A 23161-nucleotide genomic window follows, 5' to 3' on the forward strand; every position below is an offset into this window, starting at 1 on the left:
AGAGAGAGAGAGAGAAAGAAAGAGAGAGAGAAAGAAAGAAAGAGAGAAAGAGAGAAAGAAAGAAAGAAAGAAAGAAAGAAAGAAAGAAAGAGAGAGAGAGAAAGAGAAAGAAAGAAAGAAAGAGAAAGAAGAAAGAAAGAGAGAAAGAAAGAAAGAGAGAGAGAGAAAGAAAGAAAGAGAGAAAGAAAGAAAGAGAGAGAGAGAAAGAAAGAGAGAGAAAGAGAGAAAGAAAGAGAGAAAGAGAGAAAGAAAGAGAGAGAGAGAGAGAAAGAAAGAGAGAGAAAGAAAGAAAGAGAGAAAGAGAGAAAGAAAGAGAGAGAGAGAAAGAAAGAGAGAGAGAGAAAGAGAGAAAGAAAGAGAGAAAGAGAGAAAGAAAGAGAGAGAGAGAGAAAGAGAAAGAAAGAAAGAGAAAGAAGAAAGAAAGAGAGAAAGAAAGAAAGAAAGAGAGAGAGAGAGAAAGAGAGAGAGAGAAAGAAGAAAGAAAGAGAGAGAGAGAGAGAGATCAACCTTTTGCAACTTTGTCCCGTTGGGGGTTTAAACACAAACCTCCACACTTGCAGAGAGGAAGGAGGCGGCCGCTCTAGCCTTTCTCTCGACAGCACTTCCGGCTTGTCTGGGATGCAGGAAGCTTCCTCGGTTGTGGGGAGGCGGATCCAGGCCGGTGCGATGTTTGGGAGAATCATGGTGGCTGAGAGGGGATCTGGGAAGTAAGGAAGAGACGGAATAAATCAGCCCCTCCCCCCCCCCGCCCATCCTTTGCTGTCAAAACTCACAAAATAATTAGCATTTCTGTGCGCTTGAATTGTCCACGCTTCTTCCTGGGTCCTGCTTCAACAATGTCTACAACAGCCCCGTGAGGTAGGACAGCTGAGGGAGGACAGGTTTCCTGAGGCTTCAGGGGCGTGGCTTTGTGGAATGTGGGCGTGGTTTGGTGTTGGTCTTGGGTTGCCCAATCTGGGTTGGGGAATTGCTGGAGATTGGGTGGGGCGGGCGGGCGGGCGCGGGGGGGTGGGTGGGAGGGATCTGGGAAGTTTGGCTCCTTCAAAGCATCCGTTTCCTCGTGGGGAACTGATCTCTAACGTGAGATCGCTTATTATTTTGGGAGATTTCCAGGCCCTTCCTGGAGACTGGCAATCCTAGGTGACTTTTTTGGATTGTGCTTTTTTTTTTGCTAAGGGGGGAGATTCAGTTGGTGGCAGTTTTGTTAGGGTAAGGGAAGAGACAGGTGGGGTCACCCCCAACTTCCATGTGTGGCTCAATTTGAATGTGTGCATGATATCTGAACCCCCATTTCTTCTTATGCTTTCCTCTGGGCACAGAGCAAGGGTTTGGGGGGTGGGGGAGAGGAAGTTGTGAATGTCCTGAACAGTGCAGGGGGTTAGTCTAGATGACCCTTGAGGTAACCCCCCCACCTCTACGTTTCTATTGCATGCTGTCTTTCAATATTGTCTTAACAATAATACATGCTGTGGAGGCTGATTCTTTTGGTCAAGTCTTGAGACAACCGGCGTTGAGTTGTGGAAGTTGTGATCCTGTGCTTTTCCTTTCCAAAGTTTCTTTACAATCTAACCCCTCTTTGCTGTAGTTCTTTGCTCCGGTTAGAAAGAAGAGATCGCCACTGAGATGACCGGCGTGTGGTTTGTGATGAGAACTAGCGCAGCTCGGTAGACTGAAAATGTGCTGACCTTCAACAAAGGGTTTCCCCTCTTCAGAAATGGACGAGGAGAGTTTGGAAGCCGCCGTGCAGAATTATAATGCCCAGTTGCAGCAAGTGGAGCTTGCTCTGGGAGCTGGGCTAGACCCCTCGCAAGAGTCCGACCTGATCCAACTGCAGTCGGATTTGAAGCAGCTGATCGAACTCACCGAGTCTAGCCTGGTCTCTGTGAAAAAGAGCAAGCTCTTGGCCGCTTTGGATCAGGGCGTATCCTCCGCTGCTCCGTCTGCTCATGGAAACCACGAGGGTGGCAAACCAAACGCCGACGACGAATACGCCGCTTTTCAAGGAGCCATTGCTGAGGGAGGAGGACAGGCTTGTAGCATTCGGGATGAGGCCTCCCCAAAGCCAGGCTCTGAGGCAGACGACGAGGAAGAGGAACTGGAGGAGGAAGAGGAGGAGGAGGCATCCAGTGGGATGAAAGTGAAAGCCCCTTACTATAGTTCTTGGGGCACCCTGGAGTACCACAACGCCATGATTGTGGGCAGCGAGAGCTTGGAAGACGGCAGTGCAGGGGTGCGAGTGCTCTACCTCTACCCTACGCACAAGTCCCTGAAGCCGTGCCCCTTTTTCCTGGATGGGAAATGCCGTTTCAAAGAGAATTGCCGGTAACGTCTAAGCTTGAGGGTTGGTTTTTGTCTTTATGTTGCCTGAAAACCGCTCTGGACACCCCCTGCAGTTGCAGAGTAGGGTAGACATGATCGAAATCAGAGGTCCTCAGCAGGTGCACTCTAATCAGGAGAACCCGGTTTGATTCCCCATTCTGCCACTTGAGCTGTGGGGGCTTATCAGGGGAACCAGATTAGCTTGTGCACTCCAACACCTGCCAGCTGGGTGACCTTGGGCTAGTCACAGTTCCTTGGAGCTCTCTCAGCCCCACCCACTTTACAGGGTGTTTGTTGAGGGGGGGGGAGGCAGTGGTGTGATCCAAAAATTTTAGTAACAGGTTCCCATGGTGGTGGGATTCAAAACTGTGGCATGGCGTAGTATTAGGGGCTGGAAGCGAGGGGGGGCGATAGAAGTGGCGGGCGATTCTGGGCTGAGGCATTAATAATTTCTCTATTACTGTAAACAACTCTTACTGTAAAAGAAAAGTTCCTAATTTCCAGCTGGTATCTTTCTGTCCATAATTTAAACTCATTCTAGCAAGTCCTATCATCTACTCTGCCAACAGAAACAACGACTTCTCCTCTAATTGATTGCCTGTCAAATGCTTAATGCTTTCAAATGCTTGAATTTTGTTTCTAAGAATCCAAGAAGGATACTTTCCTTAAACAAGGAACTTTACCATATTTCTAAAACATGTTTTTAAAACAGCCCAACAGGGAGAATTTATCCCGTTTTCTACCTTCGCTAACCAGCCACATAGGAAACAACAGGACTTTATGATTTTTGGACCTAATGGAATTTCTAACGGAAAAGCAGACCCAATGAGTAACCCCCTCTCGGCACACACGAATAATTAGTAACCCACTCTCGGGAACTGGTGAGAACCTGCTGGATCCCAGCTCTGCTTACAGGAATGTCACAAGAGATACGGAGAGAATGCTAACGTCAGCAGCACTATTCGACCCATCACCACTGAGTGTCAGTGTGTGCTTAATGTCTGGGGCCTCTTTGGGCTTCTGAGTCTTCCTTCCTTCTTGCTCCCTCTGCTTCAACAGTAGATAACAGAGGCGTCTCTGGCCTTCTCTGCGAAGGGAGGGGTAGCCTATCTTTCCTAAGTACTTGGGAAAGGACTGTTGCTTTCTCCTCACTTTCCCCGCTTTTACTTTACGTCGTTGGCGGCAGGGGAGGGAGGGAGTGGACAGCAGAGGTAATACAGCTATGGGCATTGGGGGGGGGGGGGGGCTTTAGAACTGGATTTGCAAAAGCCAGGGGTTCAGTGTTCATTTCAACCCAGACTACTGCGGGATTAATCCCAGAGTCCGTGGTTGAATGAATCCTTGACCTGACATTGAGCCCTGACGTAAGAGCAGCAGTGGCGTAGTGGTGAGAACCTGCTGGATCCTACCTCCTGGAGTACCAGGAGGCAACATCAAGGGAAGGCCATGGCCTCTTTGCCTGTTTGTTTCACGATCAAGAGCAACGGGTTGGCCACTGTGTAAGACAGGATGCTAGACTTGGGGGACTGCTGGTTTGATCCAACAAGGCTGTTCTTATATTCTTTTTTTGGCACTCCAGAGGAACTGGTTGTCCGCTGTGTGAAACAGGTTGCTGGGCTGGATGGACCACTGGTCTGCTCCAGCAGGCTCTTATGTTCTTAAACCACTAGTAATCTGCTATGAATTATATTATGACCTGGAGAAGCTGGTGGAAACAAAGTGTTGTCCCTGTAGTTCAGTGGCAGAATATTAGCTTGGCATATACACTGTTTCCCCGAATATAAGACATCCCCCCCAAAATAAGACGTAGTGGAGGTTTTGCTGAAGTGCGAAATATAAGGCCTCCCCCGAAAGTAAGACGTAGCAAAGTTTCTGTTTGGAAGCATGCCCGACGAACAGAACTCAGGAAAAATAAGACATCCCCTGAGAATAAGACATAGCGCATCTTTGGGAGCAAAAATTAATATAAGACACTGTCTTATTTTCGGGGAAACACGGTAGGAGGTCCCACTTTCAAACGACAGCATCTCCAGTTCCTCTGTAAAGCCCTTTAGCAAGTATTTTACAGCTGCTTTGTTGGCATAAGCCTGCAGCAGGGTCACCAGAGAGCCGAACTGGATGGCAGTGGCGGTTTCTCCCCCAAGCCTGGCCCAGCTAGAGAACTAAGAGGAGGTGCTAGTGGTGGAGGTGCCCAACCCCCTATCCCTCCTACCAGTGGCGTATCTATCTAGGGACAAGGGGTACACCTTGTCCCCGGGCGCCACTCTTCTGGTCACGTGGGGGGCACGTGACCAGGAAGTCCTGCTGCCCCGTCGCTTTCGCGTGCCTCGACCCCGCCCGTATCAGCCGAGGCACGCAACAGCATCTCCAGTTAAAAGGCTCAGACAGTAGATGGTGTGAATGAGCCAGTGTGGTATAGAGGTTAAGAGCAGGTGGATTCTAATCTGAAGAACCAGGTTTGATTCCCCACTCCTGCACCTCAGTGGCAGGGGCTTATCTGGTGAACCAGATGTGTTTCCCTCTCCTACATTCCTGCTGTGTGACCTTGGGCTAGTCACAGCTCTCTCTGAACTCTCTCAGCCCCACCTACCTCACAAGGTGTCTGTTGTGGGGAGAGGAAGGGAAAGGAGCTTGTAAGTCACCTTGAAAGGGGGGATATAAATCCTGACTCCTCTTCTTCTCTGCTGGAGACTGGTGAAATGCTGCCAATGTGAGCAGACAGTACTGAAACTTTGAAGGACCAAAGATCTGGTTCAAGCATAAGGCAACTTCGTGGAGTCCACAAGCAGGTTCGGAAAGCAGTAAACCTCCTTTGTTGTACAGTTCTCTGGCATTCAAAAGTCTGTTGCCTCTGTTGTCTGTTGAAGCAACTTTGTTGCTTCAAAGTGCATTGAAAATCGATTGAAAGTTCATTAAGAACAGAAGAACAAGCCAGCTGGATCAGACCAGAGTCCATCTAGTCCAGCTCTCTGCTACTCGCAGTGGCCCACCAGGTGCCTTTGGGAGCTCACATGCAGGATGTGAAAGCAATGGCCTTCCGCTGCTGCTGCTGCTCCCGAGCACCTGGTCTGCTAAGGCATTTGCAATCTCAGATCAAGGAGGATCAAGATTGGTAGCCATAGATCGACTTCTCCTCCATCAATCTGTCCAAACCCCTTTTAAAGCTATCCAGGTTAGTGGCCATCACCCCCTCCTGTGGCAGCATCTTCCAAACACCAATCACACGTTGCGTGAAGAAGTGTTTCCTTTTCTTAGTCCTAATTCTTCCCCCCAGCATTTTCAATGGATGCCCCCTGGTTCTAGTATTGTGAGAAAGAGAGAGACATTTCTCTCTGTCCACATTTTCTACCCCATGCATAATTTTATAGACTTCAATCATATCCCCCCTCAGACGCCTCCTCTCCAAACGAAAGAGTCCCAAACGCTGCAGCCTCTCCTCATAAGGAAGGTGCTCTAGTCTGCATGTGAGGAAGGGGCCTTAGAGACTAAATCCGCCACTAATTCAAAAATTGCGGAAGTGATTTGCTACCACAAAATTCTTCAAGCCTGCAAATTCACACAAGGCCACTCAAGAGTGTTTGCTCAATTGCCTCCAGTGTGTTAATTTAAAAAAATCTCATGTTTTCTTGTTTCTTCAAAAAAAAAAAATCAGGCTTTAGTAGTATTCTCTGCTTTGGTGTGGATTTAAATTAAAGACAGAGACTGGATCTCAGAGATCTCTTCCACCCCTTCAAGTGAGATTCCCTTCCTAATCTTTAGCACCTGTTCTTGCCAATCAGAAATCTAGAAGTGTTCATGCCATATCTGCTACCCTGTTTCCCCGAATATAAGACAATCCCCGAAAAATAAGACGTCGTCGAGGTTTTTCCTGAAGGGCGAAATAGAAGGCATCCCCCGAGAGTAAGACGTAGCAAAGTTTTTGTTTGGAAGCCTGCCCGACGAACAGAACACAGGAAAAAGAAGACATCCCCTGAAAATAAGACATAGCGCATCTTTGGGAGCAAAAATTAATATAAGACACTGTCTTATATTCGGGGAAACACGGTAGATGCCAAATGTTTCCATCTCAGGGGAAAGAGAAAAAAAAGAAAGAGAGAGAAATGACAGGGCTTTGCTTGAAAGGCTCGTACATGTTTTCTGCAGACATCATCTTGAGACGGCCTGTATTTACTCATAGGAAAACCACACCAGCTGTAGTTAGCCTCCGCTTTTTCTCACAGTTTCCATTGTTCTCTCGCTGACTGCATGAATTACCAAACCAAACCCCCAAGACAAAACCACATGATATTTTTAGCCGACTAGTAACATAACAGTTTGGCAGCGAACATCGCGAGGAGCGCTTAAGGAGAGCAGCAGTGGCGTAGGAGGTTAAGAGCTCGTGTATTTAATCTGGAGGAACCGGGTTTGATCCCCAGCTTCCGCCTGAGCTGTGGAGGCTTATCTGGGGAATTCAGATTAGCCTGTGCACTCCCACACACGCCAGCTGGGTGACCTTGGGCTAGTCACAGCTTTTCAGAGCTCTCCCAGCCCCACCTACTTCGCAGGGTGTTTGTTGTGAGGGGGGAAGGGCAAGGAGATTGTAAGCCCCTTTGAGTCTCCTGCAGGAGAGAAAGGGGGATATAAATCCAAACTCTTCTTCTTAAGAAACACTCGGATGCCTTCCTTCGCATTACTCCTCCCTTCCCGTCTGTCCGTTTGCTTCCTCGCTTGTAGAATGCAGATCTCCCATGCAGCAGCGACCTGTTGCCGTTTAAAGAGAATCCCCAAACCAGTTCTAGGCATCTAAAGAGGATTTGAAAGGTCAACATAAAAACGGTTTAAATAAATATTGAGGCAGGGCCTATTCTGACGTGGCCCCTTGGGACTTGAACTCCTTCCCATAGTGGTTAACCTAGCAGATTGTTATGCTCCTGAAAATGCTGGGGAGGGGGTGGGGGGGAGAATTAGGACTAATAAAAGGAAACATTTCTTCACGCAACGTGTGATTGGAGTTTGGAATATGCTGCTGCAGGAGATGGTGACAGCCACTAACCTGGATAGCTTTAAAAGGGGCTTGGACAGATTTATGGAGGAGAAATCGCTCTATGGCTCAATCTTGATCCTCCTTGATCTCAGATTGCAAATGCCTTAGCAGACCAGGTTCTTGGGAGCAGCAGCAGCAGAAGGCCATTGCTTTCACCTCCTGCATGTGAGCTCCCAAAAGCACCTGGTGGGCCACTGCGAGTAGCAGAGTGCTGGACTGGATGGACTCTGGTCTGATCCAGCAGGCTCTTTCTTATGTTCTTGTATTCCTGGACTGCTCAATAACAAGACTCAGTACTGGGTTGATTTCTTTATCATGAAAACAGCATCAGGAAGAAGCATTTAGACTTCTATTGCCAGAACGAAGACGAACCAGCTTTGCAGCCACCATTATATCACACGTCATCCCCCACGTAACATCACCCCCCACCAGCCTACCAGTTCCCAAAGGGAGATGGAATCTCTCCAGTCTCGCAGTCCAGAGAAGAAGAAACCTCCCTTCCCCGGGTCCATCCGTTGCTCCGTTAAATCCGCTACTCATGTAAGGCTCCCTTCCATTCCTCCCGGATCCATCCACTCCATTCCATTTCACCCCACTGGTCACTGTTTGGGATAAGGGTCACCATACCACATACCTGGGTTTCCACATGCCATGCCACATACCATGCCATGCCATGCTGTCTCTGTCTCTCTCTCTCTGTCTCTCTCTCTCTCTGTCTCATGTCTCATGATTGTGATTGTGATGATGGATTGTCTGGGATGGGATCAGGATCGTATCATGTCCGGACTTCCTAGATGTTCAGTAGGGATGGAGTGCTCGATCTTGATCCTGGACTGGACAATGCTCTGGAGAAGCGGTTAGTGAACTGTGCTTGCTTCTCAATGTGGATTAGATCCTCCAACCTCAAAGGCGTGGCTGATTTCTCAGGCGACCAATGGCCCTCCAGATTAAGAGGATAACTCCCACATGGAGAAACAGCTAAGAATTAGTGGGGGGGGGGGAGTCAGGCTCTATCAGCATTGCCTGCCCTGCTGGGCTCCCTCCCCAAACACCTCTTCTCTGGGCTGCGTCTGATCACTACTGGAATTTCCCAGTCTGGTGGTGGCAACATCATTAGTAGTGAACAGAGGAAAAGTTGCCCCTTCTACCATAGAAGTTTTGTCTCACACTCCGAGGGAATCCTTTTTATAGATTTTTTTATTGTATCATTTGGATTTTACACAGTTTATAGTAATTTTTTCTTCTTCATACATTTTTCAAGCGATACTTTCCCCTTTTTCTCCCTCCCTGCGTTGCTTCTTCTTCATGGTTTAGGTCCTTTCTGAAGCAACTTGGCATGAGGTTTGTTCTCTGTAACCTCTTCTTCCATATTTCTTTGTAGACTTGAGCTTCTTTCATCCAGTCCACGCATTATATTATCCATATCTTCAAAGATTTAAGTTCTGTTTATCTTTACCCGCGTCTTATTTTTTGGTTAGTATATCCAAAAATATCAAGAATTATTAAACTTGAATTTCTGAGATATATTCTATTAACCATCTCTCTGGGGTGTCATTTTTTCTTTTCTTTCCAGCCCAAGGCTATTGTTGCATGGGCTGCTTTGATAATTATTTTATACATATACCATGTTTCCCCGAATATAAGACAGTGTCTTATATTAATTTTTGCTCCCAAAGATGGCTTTATGTGTATTTTCAGGGGATGTCTTGTTTTTTCACCAGTGTTCTGTTAAAAGTCGGGCGTAGCACCAAACCAAAGCTTTGCTGCGTAAGCTTACTTTCGGAGGATGCCTTATGATTTTCGCACTTCCAGCAAAGGCCTCTGCTGTGTCTTATTTTTTGGGGATGTCTTGTGTTGACCGAACAGAGGGTAACTATGTTGTTTATCCCGCCTTCTGTCTTCCATTACACCCATGAACATTAAGTTGTTATTTAAATCAATATTTATCTTCACCAGTTTCTTGATATATAACAATACAATTGTCCAAAAAATTTTTACTTCTGCACATTCTATCCACATATGGCTATAATATGTCTCTTGGTCTCCACAGTGCCAGCATTTAGAACTAAGTCCTTTTATCATATATATGCCTAGTTGTTTTTCGGTGTTCTATACCGATTTTAATATCACTTTTCTTTCCTAACTCCATATATGTTCTCAATCTTTTATATTTTCCAACTTTAATCTATTAATTTTTCGAGTATTACCAATGTCCACAGAAATCCTTCAACTCTCCATTTTTTTTGTTTCAATGTTCTTATCATGAATTCCTTATCATCTACCATATATTACCTCCCGAGGAATCCTGTTCCACCGAGGAATCGCTCTGTCAGGAAGCTCTTCCTAATGCTTAGCCAAAAACTTTTGTGGTTTTCTTTCAACCTGCTGATTTTGGTTCGACTTTCTGGGCTAATAGGATCTCCCTCTACGAAAAAGCCCGCCTTTCTTTCCTTCAGCCAGAGAGCTCCAGAGAACATGAAAGCTCCATATTCTGTGTTGTTTTTCATAGGTCTTAATAAAAGTTAATAACATCCCTCTAGTCTAGAGATAATAACGGTAATACCGGCGTGCCATCATTAGAAAGCCTGATATCTACCTGATCAGTAGCATCCACTCCGGCCTTGGGGATCGGGCGCCATATATTATTGCTGCTGCTGCGTTTTATGGTTATAGGTTGTAAATTGTTTTCACAAAGTGCCCTAGTTTTATGTCGTTAAAATGGTGTTTTTAGCCTGCTTTTATTGATTTAAGGCTATGTATGTGTTGATTTAATTTTGGGCCTGCTGTGCATAGCCAAGAGCCCAGCCAGGGAGGATCGCGGTTTTAAAATCTAATATAAAATCAATAAGAAAATAAACATTTGCGGCTCACTTTTCTTCCATACTCTTTTTTCCTTTTTTTTGTCTGCTTGTAGACCTTCCTGGGAAACTTGACCAAGGCGAGGTTTACTAAAGAGCTTCACAAAGGCATGAGCTTATCCAAAATTACAACCACTGTGGGCTTGAACAGTAAGTAGCTTGGGGAAGTAAGTGGATTGGATGCAAGACAGCGTGGGATTTGCTTGGGGGAGCGTGGAGCAAGACAGGATTTCTTGCTGGTGGCGTGGATCCTACATGGCTTGCCAAAAATACTCGAGACCAAAAAATGTCTCATAAAAGTGTTTTGTTTTTATTAAGAGGCAAATAACCCTTGATAACAGTGGGAGCAACAGCCACATATTGAGAAGAAGAGAAGAAGAAGAATTGGGTTAAAGCCAAGAGCATAAGAACATAAGAACATAAGAACTAGCCTGCTGGATCAGACCAGAGTCCATCTAATTCAGCATTCTGCTACTAGCTTGATGGCCCACCAGGTGCAGCACAGGAGCTCACATGCAGGATGTGAAAGCAATAGCCTTCTGCTGCTGCTGCTTCTGAGCACCCTGGTCTGCTAAAGGCATTGGCAATCTGAGATCAAGGAGGATCAAGATTGGTAGCCATGGGTTGACTTCTCCTCCGCCATAAATCTGTCCAAGCCCTTTTAAAAGAGCTATCCAGGTTAGTGGCCATCACCACCTCCTGTGGCAGCATATTCCAAACACCAATCACCGCGTTACTAGCATTGAAGAGGTGTTTCCTTTTATTAGTCCTAATTCTTCCCCAGCATTTTCAATGGAATGCCCCTGAGACTAGTATTGTGAGAAGAGAAAAATTTCTCTCTGTCAGCATTTTCTACCCCATGCATAATTTTATAGACTTCAATCATATCCCCTCGGAGGCGTCTCCTCTCCAAACTAAGAAGGGAGTCCCAAAGCGGCTGCAGCCTCTCCTCGCATAAGGAAGGTGCTCCAATCCTTCAATCATCCCCTCGTTGCCCTTCTCTGCACTTTTTTCTATCTCTTCCGATATCCTTTTTTGAGATGTGGCGGCCAGAACTGAACACTGAGTACTCCAGATGCGTGAAGTGCGCTGCGTATGCTTTATATAAAGGGGCATGACAATCTTTGCAGTTTTATTCTCAGATTCCTTTCCTAATTTAATCCTAGCATAGAGAGTTTGCCTTTTTTCACACAGCTGCCATGCATTGAGGTTGACGGCATTCCATGGAACTGTATCAACTAAGACGCCCAAATCCCTTTCCTGGTCTGTGACTGCGATAGCACTGACCCCTGTAAGCGTCTGTAATGTGTGAAGTTTGGATTTTTTTGCCCCCTACATGCATCATTTTACATTTCCAGCTACATTGAACTGCATTGCCATTTCTGAGCCCACTCACCTAATTTATCCAAAGGTTAAGCTTGGAGCTCTTAGCAATCGCTTTTGGTTCTTAGCACACCCTACCATAATTTGGTATCATCTGCAAACTTAGCCCACCACTACCCACCCTACTTCCAGGTCATTTATGAATAAGTTAAAGAGCACTTTGGTCCCAAAAGCGGATCCTGGGGGACACCACTCCCTACATCTCTCCATTGTGAGAACTTCCCATTTACACCCACTCTTTGTTTCCACTGTTCCTCAACCAGTTTTTAATCCATAGGAGGACTTCCCCTCTTATTCCTTCATTGCTGAGTTTTTCTCCAACAGTCTCTGGTGAGGAACTTTGTCAAAAGCCTTTTTAGGAAATCCAAGTAGAACCAATGTCCACTAGTTTCCCCTTATCCACATGTCATTTACACCCTCAAAAGAACTCTAGTAAGTTTAGTAAGACAGGACTTGCCTCTACCAAAAAGCCATGCTGACTCTCTTCCTCAGCAGAGTCTTGCTTTTTCTACCATGTTCCCAATAACCATTTTATCTTTTAATGATAGATTCCTACTACTAATTTACCAGGAACAGATGTCAAACTGACTGGCCTGTAATTTCCAGGTCCCCTAAGACCCTTTCTTAAAGATTGGTGTGACATTGGCCATCTTCCAGAAGTCTTCCAGGGATGGAGCCTGATTTCCAGGGATAAGTTGCATATTAATGTAGAGAACATCAGCAATTTCATTAGCTTAGGCTCTTTAAGAACTCTTGGATAGGAATACAATCTGGAGCCGAAGAGGAGTTTGGTAGCATTTAGTTTATCAATGGCTGCCAGAACTTCTTCCTTGTCTACCACTAACTTCGCTAGTTCCTCGGATTCACCTCCTAAGAAGCTTGGTTCAGGTGCAGGAATTTTCCTCACCTCCTCTTGGGTGAAGACAGATGCAAAGAATTCATTCAGCTTCTCTGCAATCTCCCTGTCACCTTTTAGCACACCTTTTGTTCCTTCATCGTCTAACGGACCTACCGCTTCCCTAGCTGGCTTCCTGCTTTTGATGTACTTGAAGAACTGTTTGTTGCTTGTCTTGATGTTCGCAGCCATGCGTTCCTCATAATCCTTTTTTGCCTCCCTTACAGCTAACTTGCTTCTCTTTTGCCACCATTTGTGTTCTCTCTGGTATTCTTCATCAGTTAAGCATAAAATCAAAACTGAACTCAAAATTGTCAGATTCACAGAATCCATACTTCAGCGTGGCATTCGTTACGTGGAGCGAACAAACAAACTTATCAGTGAAGAGCAAAGCAAGCAGGCATAAGGCAGTATTCCAAAGAAAAAAGTTGGCACAGTCAAATAATAAAAGGCAGTGATGGGATTAGCCTTAAAACAGGTGATCTCTACTAGCCAATGAAAACATTTTGCCAATTGGGCACCAACTACCAGCTTTATCACATAATGATTATCAGGTACTAGGAGAGTGGTGGCGAACCTTTGGCACTCCAGATGTTATGGACTACAATTCCCATCAGCCCCTGCCAGCATGGACAATTGGCCAGTAATTGGCCATGCTGGCGAAAGCTGATAGTGTCGTGCGATCCTCGCATCTGGAGATAAGGAATTCACCGACTGTGGCACTAGAACTTCAAAAGACAATAATAGAAGTAGCCCGGTCAACATCAGTTCATGTTGTTGTTCAGAGCAACCACTGCTAATGAGGAGAGTCCTGACAGCTGCAGGAGGTAAAACAGAAAGAACAACTACCATGCAGATTTCATGATAAGCGGGAATAAATTTCTCAACATGGCGTCAGGTCAAGCTAAGCAATTTCTCGTCAGGGAGTCAAAAAGCGAGAGGTCAGACAGCTGCAAAAACGACTAAAGGTTGTATTTTCCTCTCTACCCAGCTGGGGCAGCGGCTTTCTTTGATGCAACAGGCTGCATGTGTTAAAGGAAAGCGTTGCAGGGCAGAGAAGGAAAGCGCATTGCTGGGCCCTTTGCTATGGCGCATGTTGAGGGTGGGAGAAAAGGTTGTTCTCTAAAGATGTTGGGCTAACTGGCGTTGATTTCTCCTGTGGTGGTGGAAAGTATTGTCAAATCACAGCAGACGTGCGTCCGCACTCGGAGTACTGTGTTCAGTTCTGGGTAAAATACATCTCAAAAGGATATTGAAGAGGATAGAAGGTTAAGTGCAGAGGTGCTTGAGGATGATTGAAGGATTGGAGCACCTTCCCTATGAGGAGAGGCTGCAGCGTTTGGGGCTTTTTAGTTTGGAGAGGAGACGTCTGAGGGGGGATATGATTGAAGTCTATAAAATTATGCATGGGGTAGAAAATGATGTCGACAGAGAGAAATTTTTCTCTCTTTCTCACAATACTAGAACCAGGGGGCATTCATTGAAAATGCTGGGGGAAGAATTAGGACTAATAAAAGGAAACACTTCTTCACGCAACATGTGATTGGTGTTTGGAATATGCTGCCACAGGAGGTGGTGATGGCCACTTACCTGGATAGCTTTAAAAGGGGCTTGGACAGATCTATGGAGGAGAAGTCGATCTATGGCTCCCAATCTTGATCCTCCTTGATCTGAGATTGCAAATGCCTTAACAGACCAGGTGCTCAGGAGCAGCAGCAGCAGCAAGAAGGCCATTGCTTTCACCTCCTGCCTGTGAGCTCCCAAAGGCACCTGGTGGGCCACTGCGAGTAGCAGAGTGCTGGACTAGATGGACTCTGGTCTGATCCAGCAGGCTCGTTCTTATGTTCCTATGACGTATGATGATCTCGCAGGATCTTCAAGGCAAGGGACAAGCAGAGGTGGTTTGCCGTTGCTTGCCTCTGCATAGCAACCTGTGACTTTCTTGGTGGTCTCCTATGAACAGCCGTTGCCTTGAAAACCCAACGGGGTTGTCGTAAGTTAGCTATGACATGACATCATTTCCCACCACCAATAGACCAGCCTAACCTGCTTTTGCTAAACTTTGGCGCTAAGTGTGGTCAAACACGTTTACTACTTAGAAGGCCACCCAGGCAGGAAGTGGCAAACCACCTCTGTTTGTCTCCTATCTTGAAAACCCCACGGTCCACAGGTCGCCACGAGTTGTTTGCACCTTGACGCAACATAATTGGACGTTATTTTTAAATGCTCTCTTTGTTAAAATGAGCAAAGAAGAAGAGAGACATCTCTGTGAAAAACACAACGGAGGCTAAGTTCCAGAGGCCACAAGAAAGAAAAAGAACAATTCTACTTAGAGCCGAAACAAATTCTTATAAATCTCAATAAATATAAATTTCATTCAAGATAACCATATCTCGATAGCAGTCAGCGTTTACAAAAGACTTACAGCCCAAACTGGAATGCGTTGGAGGGCTGGGACAGAACCACCCTGGTGCCACCTCACCCCCTCCAAAGTGTTTTCCCATGATGTGGGAAGCCCAACGGAGTTGGCCCCAGAGGTGGGATCCAGCAGGTTCTCACCAGTTCCCGAGAGTGGGTTACTAATTATTTGTGTGTGCCGAGAGGGGGTTACTAATTGGGTCGTCTTTTCCATCTCCACGCCCTCGCCTCCCCGAGAGGCATCCTGCCTTTGAACGTGAAGGTTCCATATAGCAATTGCGACTAATAATGTAACTCCCTGAACTGGGTTAATCCCTTTCAGGTACCGCAATTCATGGATTCTCAGCCTTTCGTACCTTTTATCTCACCCGTCTCTATCAAAGAACCTGTGTGTTTCACCATTGCTGTGTTCAGATTTGTGAGTTGGGGCATTTTCTATAACGTGATGATGATTTAGAAATGACCTGGTGCAAAAAAATGTTTTGGGGTCGTGGTGGGGTGGCTGCCCATGGGAGGGGGGCATCCAACTCAGGTTTTGCCCAGGGCTCAGGTTTGCCTAGGTAAGCCTCTGCCCCCCTTGCTGAAGGGGGGCTGGCGAGGGAACCTGTTACTAAAATTTTTAGATCCCACCGCTGGTTAGCCCCCCCCCACCCCCAAAACTCTCCCATAGGGCAGAGCAAGATAAGATCTATCACGATGATAAAACTAGCAGGAAAGAAAAATACGTAGTAAGGTTTAGATATCCTGAGAGTTAAAAGGGAATAGTTTGAGAGAATAACGAACACTTGTGAACGTGCCATGAAGGTTTTCAGATGGAAATGCATTGAGCCTTTCTTGGTGTAGTGGTTAAGAGCAGGTGGATTCCAACCTGAGAACTGATGGGCTTCTGTCTCTTGCGAATGCCGTAAGTGTGGTTGGTTGAAAAAGGAGACGTATCTTTTCTCCCAAAATGGCTTGAATCCTCCTGTAGGTTTCTGCCGGTCAGCAACAAGCGGTTCTGCGAATGAAACTTTCAACGTAAACAAATTGGCTGATTGCCACTGTGGAACAATGTGGAGGAGAAAGATTGCAGTAAATCGCTTTTTAGCAGTCAGTGGGATCCTGCAATTACATTTCGCCAACCCCTGTCACAGTTGAAGCAGGAAGTTTTCCATCAAAAGGAAACTCAGCAGAAGGGCTAGCAGGATCCCACGCATGATTGTTAAAAAATTATCCCATTTGGCAGTTTTTGCTGTGTTTGGAGTGAAAAATTGAAACAGAACCTAAATGTAAGAAACAGAACCTATTAGGAAGAATTTAGTCTGCTGCACCCATTGGCCAGTAGGGGGAGCTGTTCTACACAGTTTGGTTTGTTCCTAGAAGTGTTTCTATGATGTTTTCTTCAGTTATATATATATATATATTTAAATATATTTGTATTTTACATGTTTTAAAATGTTTGAAATGTCTTAATTTTTGCAGTTGTGGGGACCCTAATTGGGTAGAAAGATGCCCCTCCCCTGAGTGGTATAGTAGCTAAGAGCAGGTAGATTCTAATCTGGAGAACCGGGTTTGATTCCCCACTCCTCCACCTGAGTGGCAGAGGCTTATCTGGTGAACCAGATGTGTTTCCGCACCCCTACATTCCTGCTGGGTGACCTGGGGCTAGTCACAGGTCCCTCTGACCTCTCTCAGTCCTAATCTAGCACCCACAACCACAAGGGGTTCTTATTTCTGGGGGTGAAAGGCATACGCCCAGAGGTGAGATCCAGCAGGTTCTCACCAGTTCCCGAGAGTGGGTTACTAATTATTTGTGTGTGCCGAGAGGGGGTCTGCTTTTCCGTTAGAAATTCCATTAGGTCCAAAAATCATAAAGTCCTGTTGTTGCCTACTGGTTAGCAAAGGGAGAAAACGGGATAATTCTCCCTGTTGGGCTGTTTTAAAAACATGTTTTAGAAATATGGTGAAGTTCCTTGTTTGAGGAAAGTATCCTTCTTTTGATTTCTAGAAACAAAATTCAGTATTTGAAAGTATTAAGTATTTGACAGGCAGTCAATCAGAGGAGAAGTAGTTGTTTCTGTTGGCCGTAAAGGACTTGCTATAGTGAGTTTAAATTATGGACAGAAAGATACCAGCGGGAAATTAGGAACGTTTTTTTTACAGTAAGAGTTTTTTACAGTAACAGAGAAATTATTAATGCCCCGTCCCCGGAATGCCCGGCCACGCCCCCGTCGTGCCCCGCCCAGCCCCATTGGCGCTACGCCACTGTTTGAATCCCGCCACCATGGGAACCTGTTACTAAAATTTTTGGATCCCACCACTGGGTACAGCCCAGGCTCGGGTTTGCCAGCTTGATGAGAAGCAAGCTTTTGAGGAGGAAGGGGAGGGAAATGGATTGGGGGGGGGTCTCTCCCACTTTGCGGATGGACTTCCAGAAGGCCTCATGCCCCAGCCAACATACCCCTCTTGAACAGGCACATAATGGGGGGTGGGTGGGATGTTCAGGGTTGCCTTAGAGAGAGAAAACAAAACATTTGCATTGGATTCTGTCTGTCTGTCTCCTAGTTGGCACCATAGATGTGGGCAAAGCCAGGCTCATGTTCTGGGATCTCGGAGGGCAGGAGGAGCTTCAATCTCTCTGGGACAAGGTAGGGATTTGTGAAACGTCTTCTCCTCAGTCTTGGGGGGAGGGTTCCACCGAAAGTCTGCTGAAACCCAGACCATTGAATGGTCAGCTATGGAGGGTCACTTAAGTTCTTTTCCAGGAGGAGATCAGCCCCCGGACGATGAAGGTGAGTATTTGCATCACGGTATTGCTGAAGATGGCACCAGAATCAGAAACTGGTTAAATGCTTTGTGCGGGAACAAGAAGAAGAAGAAGAAGAAGAAGAAGAAGAAGAAGAAGAGGAGGAGGAGGAGGAGGAGGAGGAGGAGTTTGGATTTATATTCCCCCTTTCTCTCCTGTAGGAGAGTCAAAGGGGCTTACAATCTCCTTGCCCTTCCCCCCTCACAACAAACACCCTGTGAGGTAGGTGGGGCTGAGAGGGCTCCGAAAAGCTGTGACTAGCCCAAGGTCACCCAGCTGGCGTGTGTGGGAGTGCACAGGCTAATCTGAATTCCCCAGATAAGCCTCCACAGCACAAGTGGCAGAGCGGGGAATCAAACCCGGTTCCTCCAGATTAGAATTCACCTGCTCTTAACCACTACGCCACTGCTGCTCTTACGTCAGGGCTCAATGTCAGGTCTGGGATTCATTCAACCACGGACTCCGGGATTAATCCCGCAGTTGTCTGGGTTGAAATGAACACGAAACCCCTGGCTTTTGCGAATCCAGTTCTAAAGCACGCCCCAAATGCCCATAGCATATTACCTGTGCTGTCCACTCCCTCCCTCCCCTCCTCCCCACTACGTAAAGTAAAAGCGGGGAAAGTGAGGAGAAAGCAAAAGTCCTTTCCCAAGTACTTAGGAAAGATAGGGAGCCATCTGGCTACCCCTCCCTTCGCAGAGAAGGCCAGAGATGCCTCTGTTATCTACTGTTGAAGAAGAGGGAGTAAGAAGGAATGAAGGAAGACGCAGAAGCCCAAAGAGGCCCCAGGCATTAAGCACACACTGACACTCAGTGGTGGTAGGTCCGATGGGTCGAATAATGCTGCTGACGTTAGCATTCTCTCCGTATCTCTTGTGACATTCCTGTAAGCAGAGGTGGGATCCAGCAGGTTCTCACCAGTTCCCAAGAGTGGGTTATTAATTATTTGTGTGTGCCAAGAGGGGGTTACTAATTGGGTCTGCTGTTAGAAATTCCATTAGGTCCAAAAATCATAAAGTCCTGTTGCTTCCTATGTGGCTGGTTAGCGAAGGTAGAAAACGGGATCATTCTCCCTGTTGTTGGGCTGTTTTAAAAACATGTTTTAGAAATATGGTAAAGTTCCTTGTTTAAGGAAAGTGTCCTTTTGATTTCTAGAAACAAAATTAAGTATTTGAAAGTATTAAGTATTTGACAGGCAGTCAATTAGGGGAGAAGTAGTTGTTTCTGTTGGCAGCAGACGATAGGATTTGCTATAATGTGTTTAAATTATGGACGGAAAGATACCAGCTGGAAATTAGGAACTTTTTTTTTACAGTAAGAGTTTTTTACAGTAACAGAGAAATTATTAATGCCCGCCCGAGATGCCGGCCACACCCGTGGAATTGCCCTGCCCAGCCCCATTGGCGCTATGCCGCTGTTTGAATCCCACCACCATGGGAACCTGTTACTAAAATTTTTGGATCCCACCACTGCCTGTAAGGTAGGCCATAGCGATCCCTCTGCCTAAAGTCAGTCGATGAGTTTGTGGCTCGGGTTAGATTTGAACCAGCAACCTCCTGCATCACTGCTGATTCTCTTGGCCTCTCTGCTACGCCGGCTCGTAATAAAAGTGTTGTTGCTGCACCCCTATTTGTTTTGCTCAACGCAACTTTTTGATCTTCAGAAGAGTTTGCTGGCCACATCGGCGTTTAGGCTCAGCTCAACGTTTACTTTCAAAGTCAGAATTAAAAGCAGATGACAGAAATAAAAGCGTGGTGTAGTGTTTAAGAGCAGGTGCACTCTAATCTGGAGAACCGGATTTGATTCCCCGCTCTGCCAGTTGAGCCGTGGAGGCTTATCTGGCGAACCAGATTAGCTTGTGCACTACAACACGTGCCAGTTGGGTGACCTTGGGCTAGTCACAGTTCTTCGGAGCTCTCTCAACCCCACCCACATCACAGGGTGTTTGTTGTGAGGGGGGAAGGGCAAGGAGATTGTCAGCCCCTTGGAGTCTCCTGCAGGAGAGAAAGGGGGGATATAAATCTAAACTCTTCTTCTTCTTCTAATAAAAGGAAACATTTCTCCATGCAACGTGAGATGGGTGTTTGGAATATGCTGCCACAGGAGGTGGTGATGGCCACTAACCTGGATAGCTTTAAAAGGGGCTTGGACAGATTTATGGAGGAGAAGTTGATTCATGGCTACCAGTCTTGATCCTCTTTGATCTGAGATTGCAAATGCCTTAACAGACCAGGTGATCGGGAGCAACAGCCGCAGAAGGCCATTGCGTTTACATCCTGCATGTGAGCTCCCAAAGGCACCTGGTGGGCCACTGCGAGTAGCAGAGAGCTGGACTAGATGGTCTCTGGTCTGATCCAGCTGGCTTGTTCTTATGTTCTTACGGGTGGAATCGGCTGCCTCAGGGATTGGCAAGTTCCTCCTTACTGGCAGTCTGCACAGCCTGCCTCACTGGCAGCAACTGGACAAACACTCATCAGGGGTGTGTTCTTGTCCACTGTCCACTGCTGCCAACAGGAGCAGCTCCATCCCCTCCTTTGAGTGACAGCCCTTCAAATACTTCAAGAGTCCCACCACCACCACCTCGACCCCCTCTTTCCTCAGACTGAACATTCCTAAATCCCTCGGCCTCTACGTCCGAGTCCAACTGGGTGGTGTCCTCCAAGAACTTCTGTCTGGTTTCTTTCATAGAATCATGGAGTTGGAAGAGACCCCAAGGGCCATCAAGTCCAACCCCCCGCAATGCAGGAACACACAATCAAAGCACTCCCGACATATTCTCATCCAGACTCTGCTTAAAAACCTCCAAAGAAGGAGACTCCACCACTCTCCGAGGCAGTGAATTCCATTATCTAACAGCCCTGACTGTCAGGAAGTTCTTCCTGATGTTTAGGTGGAATCTCCTTTCCTTCACCTTGAACCCATGACTCCTGGTCCTGGTCTCTGGAGCAGCAGAAAACAAGCTTGCTCCCTCACCAACAAAACATCTTTTCAAATATCTAAATATGGCTATAAAGTCACCGGGTTTGATTCCCAGCTCTGCCGCCTGAGCTGTGGGGGCTTATCTGGGGTATTCAGATTAGCCTGTGCACTCCCACACACGCCAGCTGGGTGACCTTGGGCTAGTCACAGCTTCTCGGAGCTCTCTCAGCCCCACAGGGTGTTTGTTGTGAGGGGGGAAGGGCAAGGAGATTGTCAGCCCCTTTGAGTCTCCTGCAGGAAAGAAAGGGGGGACATAAATCCAAACTCTTCTTCTTCTCTTTCTCTTCACCAAACTAAAGATACCCATCTCTCTAAGTTTCTCCACGTGGGACATGGATTCCAGACCTTTTACCATTTTCATTGCCCTCCTCTGGACCCGTTCTTTGCCACCTTGTTTGTTTGTTAGTCAAGTTCTTCTGGCAGTAGCCCTTGGCCAGCCCATATCTCTACACGTGGCGTGCCAAGGTATGGGCTGAAACACATGAAGTTGCTTTTATTGTCTGCTAGTCTTGGCTTCTCCGGCTGGTAGCTGCTCTCCAAGTCTGCAATAGGAGGTCTTTCATATATGTTAATGCCTGATCCTTTTAAGCGGAGATGCCAGGAATTGAATCGGGGACCTTCTGCTTGTCAGGTTGCTCTACCACTAAGCCATAGACCAGTGGTGGCGAACCTATGGCACTCCAGATGTTCATGGACTACAAATCCCATCAGCCCCTGCCAGCATGGCCAACTGGCTGATGGGAATTGTAGTCCATGAACATCTGGAGTGCCATACGTTCGCCACCACGGCCATAGACCCTAATCCAGTGGTGGCGAACCTATGGCACGGATGCCAGAGGTGGCACTCAGAGCCCTCTCGGTGGGCACGCGCAAACAGAGTCACCCCTCCCACACACACATCTAGGCTTGCCTGGACCACTGGGCTCGATTATTAGCATTAAACCTAAGACCTAGTTTTGGGGAAGCAGTGTAGGTAACCCTACAGGTATTTTGCGATAAATAAGTTGGTTTTGGGTTGCAATTTGGGCACTCGGTCTCAAAAAGGTTTACCATCCCTGCCCTAATCTGCAGCCAGTCTACTGCATGGAGTCATACTCAGTGGTGGGATGCAAACATTTTAACAACAGGTTCCGATGGTGGCGGGATTCAAACAATGACTGTGAAAAAGTCTTTTAAAAATATTTTTAATATCACTTTTTTATTTTAAGTATTAAAAATATTAATAGAAAAAAAAACTTAATAGAAAATATTTTAAGTATTAAAAAAGTGATATTTAAAATTTTAACAACAGGTTCTACAGAACCTTCGGAACCCCCTGAATCCCACCTCTGGATACTTGACACCTACCTGACTTCTTCTGGGTTGTTCTGGTTCTGTGCATATTGGAATATGCTGCCACAGGAGGTGGTGATGGCCACTCACCTGGATAGCTTTAAAAGGGGCTTGGACAGATTTATGGAGGAGAAGTCGATTTATGGCTACCAATCTTGATCCTCTTTGATCTCAGATTGCAAATGCCTTAGCAGACCAGGTGCTCAGGAGCAGCAGCAGCAGAAGGCCATTGCTTTCACATCCTGCCTCTGAGCTCCCAAAGGCACCTGGTGGGCCACTGCGAGTAGCAGAGAGCTGGACTAGATGGACTCTGGTCTGATCCAGCTGACTTGTTCTTATGTGCACACTGGGCCGACATTTAGCAGAATGTCAGTCGCAGGCACCTCTCCTTCACAAGCTAATTCCTGCCCTCTGTTTTTTTAGTACTACGCCGAATCGCACGGGGTCATCTACGTGATCGACTCCACCGATGAGGAGAGGCTTTCGGAATCTAAACGGGCTTTTGGTGAGTGCACGGGGCATTTTCTTGCAAGGTTTCTTCCAGATGTTGCAGCGTTTATTTGGGAAAATATCACAGCAAACCGGTGGGAGGCTGATCTGAACAGTGAAGTTGCCTTCTTTGCATGGTATAGAATCATAGAGTTGGAAGAGACCCCAAGGCTGCTTGGTTTCCTAAAGTAAGTGGGGGTGGGGTGGGGTGGGGTGGGGGGTGCCACCGTGGGGAGGGGGGGCAAAAAGCCAGAGCGCGTAGCTGGCCCAGCTACGCCTCTGAGTGCATCCCTGATCCCCGTAATGTTTGGGGGGAGGGGTGTTTTATGTATATGTCTTTGTGGACATCAAATTTTGTTTACCTTTTTCACTTCCGGCTATTGTGTAGAGGTGTGGCTAAGGCATAGTTTCTTCCTGTTGTTTTTGTTTGCTGAAGATGCCAGACATCAATACGGGCAAAAAGTCAAGAGCCAAAACTACCAGGCCACGGCCACACAGCCCAGAAAACCCACAACACCCAGTGGATTCTGGCCGTGAAAGCTTTCGACAATACATCGGGTGGAAACGTCTGCCAAAAGTTGCCAAAAGGCTGTTAATCGGGGCTGGCTGAAACTGGACATCTGGGTTACATCTCCTCAAGTTCACTTTATCCTTTTTCTGTCCTGCAGAGAAGATGATCA

The 23161-nt window shown here is 46.7% G+C and overlaps 2 protein-coding genes across 5 annotated transcripts in view; both read left to right on the forward strand.

Moving 5' to 3' along the window:
- Nucleotides 1-606: 606 nt before the first annotated feature.
- Nucleotides 607-2474, forward strand: LOC125433219 (zinc finger CCCH-type with G patch domain-containing protein-like). 4 transcript variants are annotated; one of them, XM_048497686.1, is made up of 3 exons: nucleotides 630-858; nucleotides 1586-2007; nucleotides 2038-2474. In XM_048497686.1, exons 2-3 carry the CDS (start codon nucleotides 1715-1717, stop codon nucleotides 2324-2326), a joined length of 582 nt encoding a protein of 193 aa, XP_048353643.1. In that variant the 5' UTR covers nucleotides 630-858; nucleotides 1586-1714; the 3' UTR covers nucleotides 2327-2474. The 4 variants fall into 4 exon arrangements, with proteins under 4 accessions (XP_048353641.1, XP_048353643.1, XP_048353640.1 ...); XM_048497684.1 differs by having other exon boundaries at nucleotides 607-707; nucleotides 1586-2446; XM_048497683.1 differs by having other exon boundaries at nucleotides 1586-2442.
- Nucleotides 2475-8168: 5694 nt separating this feature from the next.
- ARFRP1 (ADP ribosylation factor related protein 1) overlaps nucleotides 8169-23161 on the forward strand; it is a 24016-nt gene continuing 9023 nt past the window's right edge. Inside the window, exons 1-5 of the mRNA XM_048495722.1 lie at nucleotides 8169-8198; nucleotides 10257-10350; nucleotides 17441-17523; nucleotides 22416-22497; nucleotides 23150-23161. The exon at nucleotides 23150-23161 is cut by the window's right edge and continues 59 nt beyond it. Coding sequence (XP_048351679.1) covers nucleotides 10311-10350; nucleotides 17441-17523; nucleotides 22416-22497; nucleotides 23150-23161 — 217 coding nt within the window. The 5' untranslated portion in view covers nucleotides 8169-8198; nucleotides 10257-10310. The remainder of the gene's footprint in view (nucleotides 8199-10256; nucleotides 10351-17440; nucleotides 17524-22415; nucleotides 22498-23149) is intronic.

This window comes from Sphaerodactylus townsendi, linkage group LG05 (genome assembly GCF_021028975.2).
Source record: "Sphaerodactylus townsendi isolate TG3544 linkage group LG05, MPM_Stown_v2.3, whole genome shotgun sequence".
NCBI classification, from domain to species: domain Eukaryota; kingdom Metazoa; phylum Chordata; class Lepidosauria; order Squamata; family Sphaerodactylidae; genus Sphaerodactylus; species Sphaerodactylus townsendi.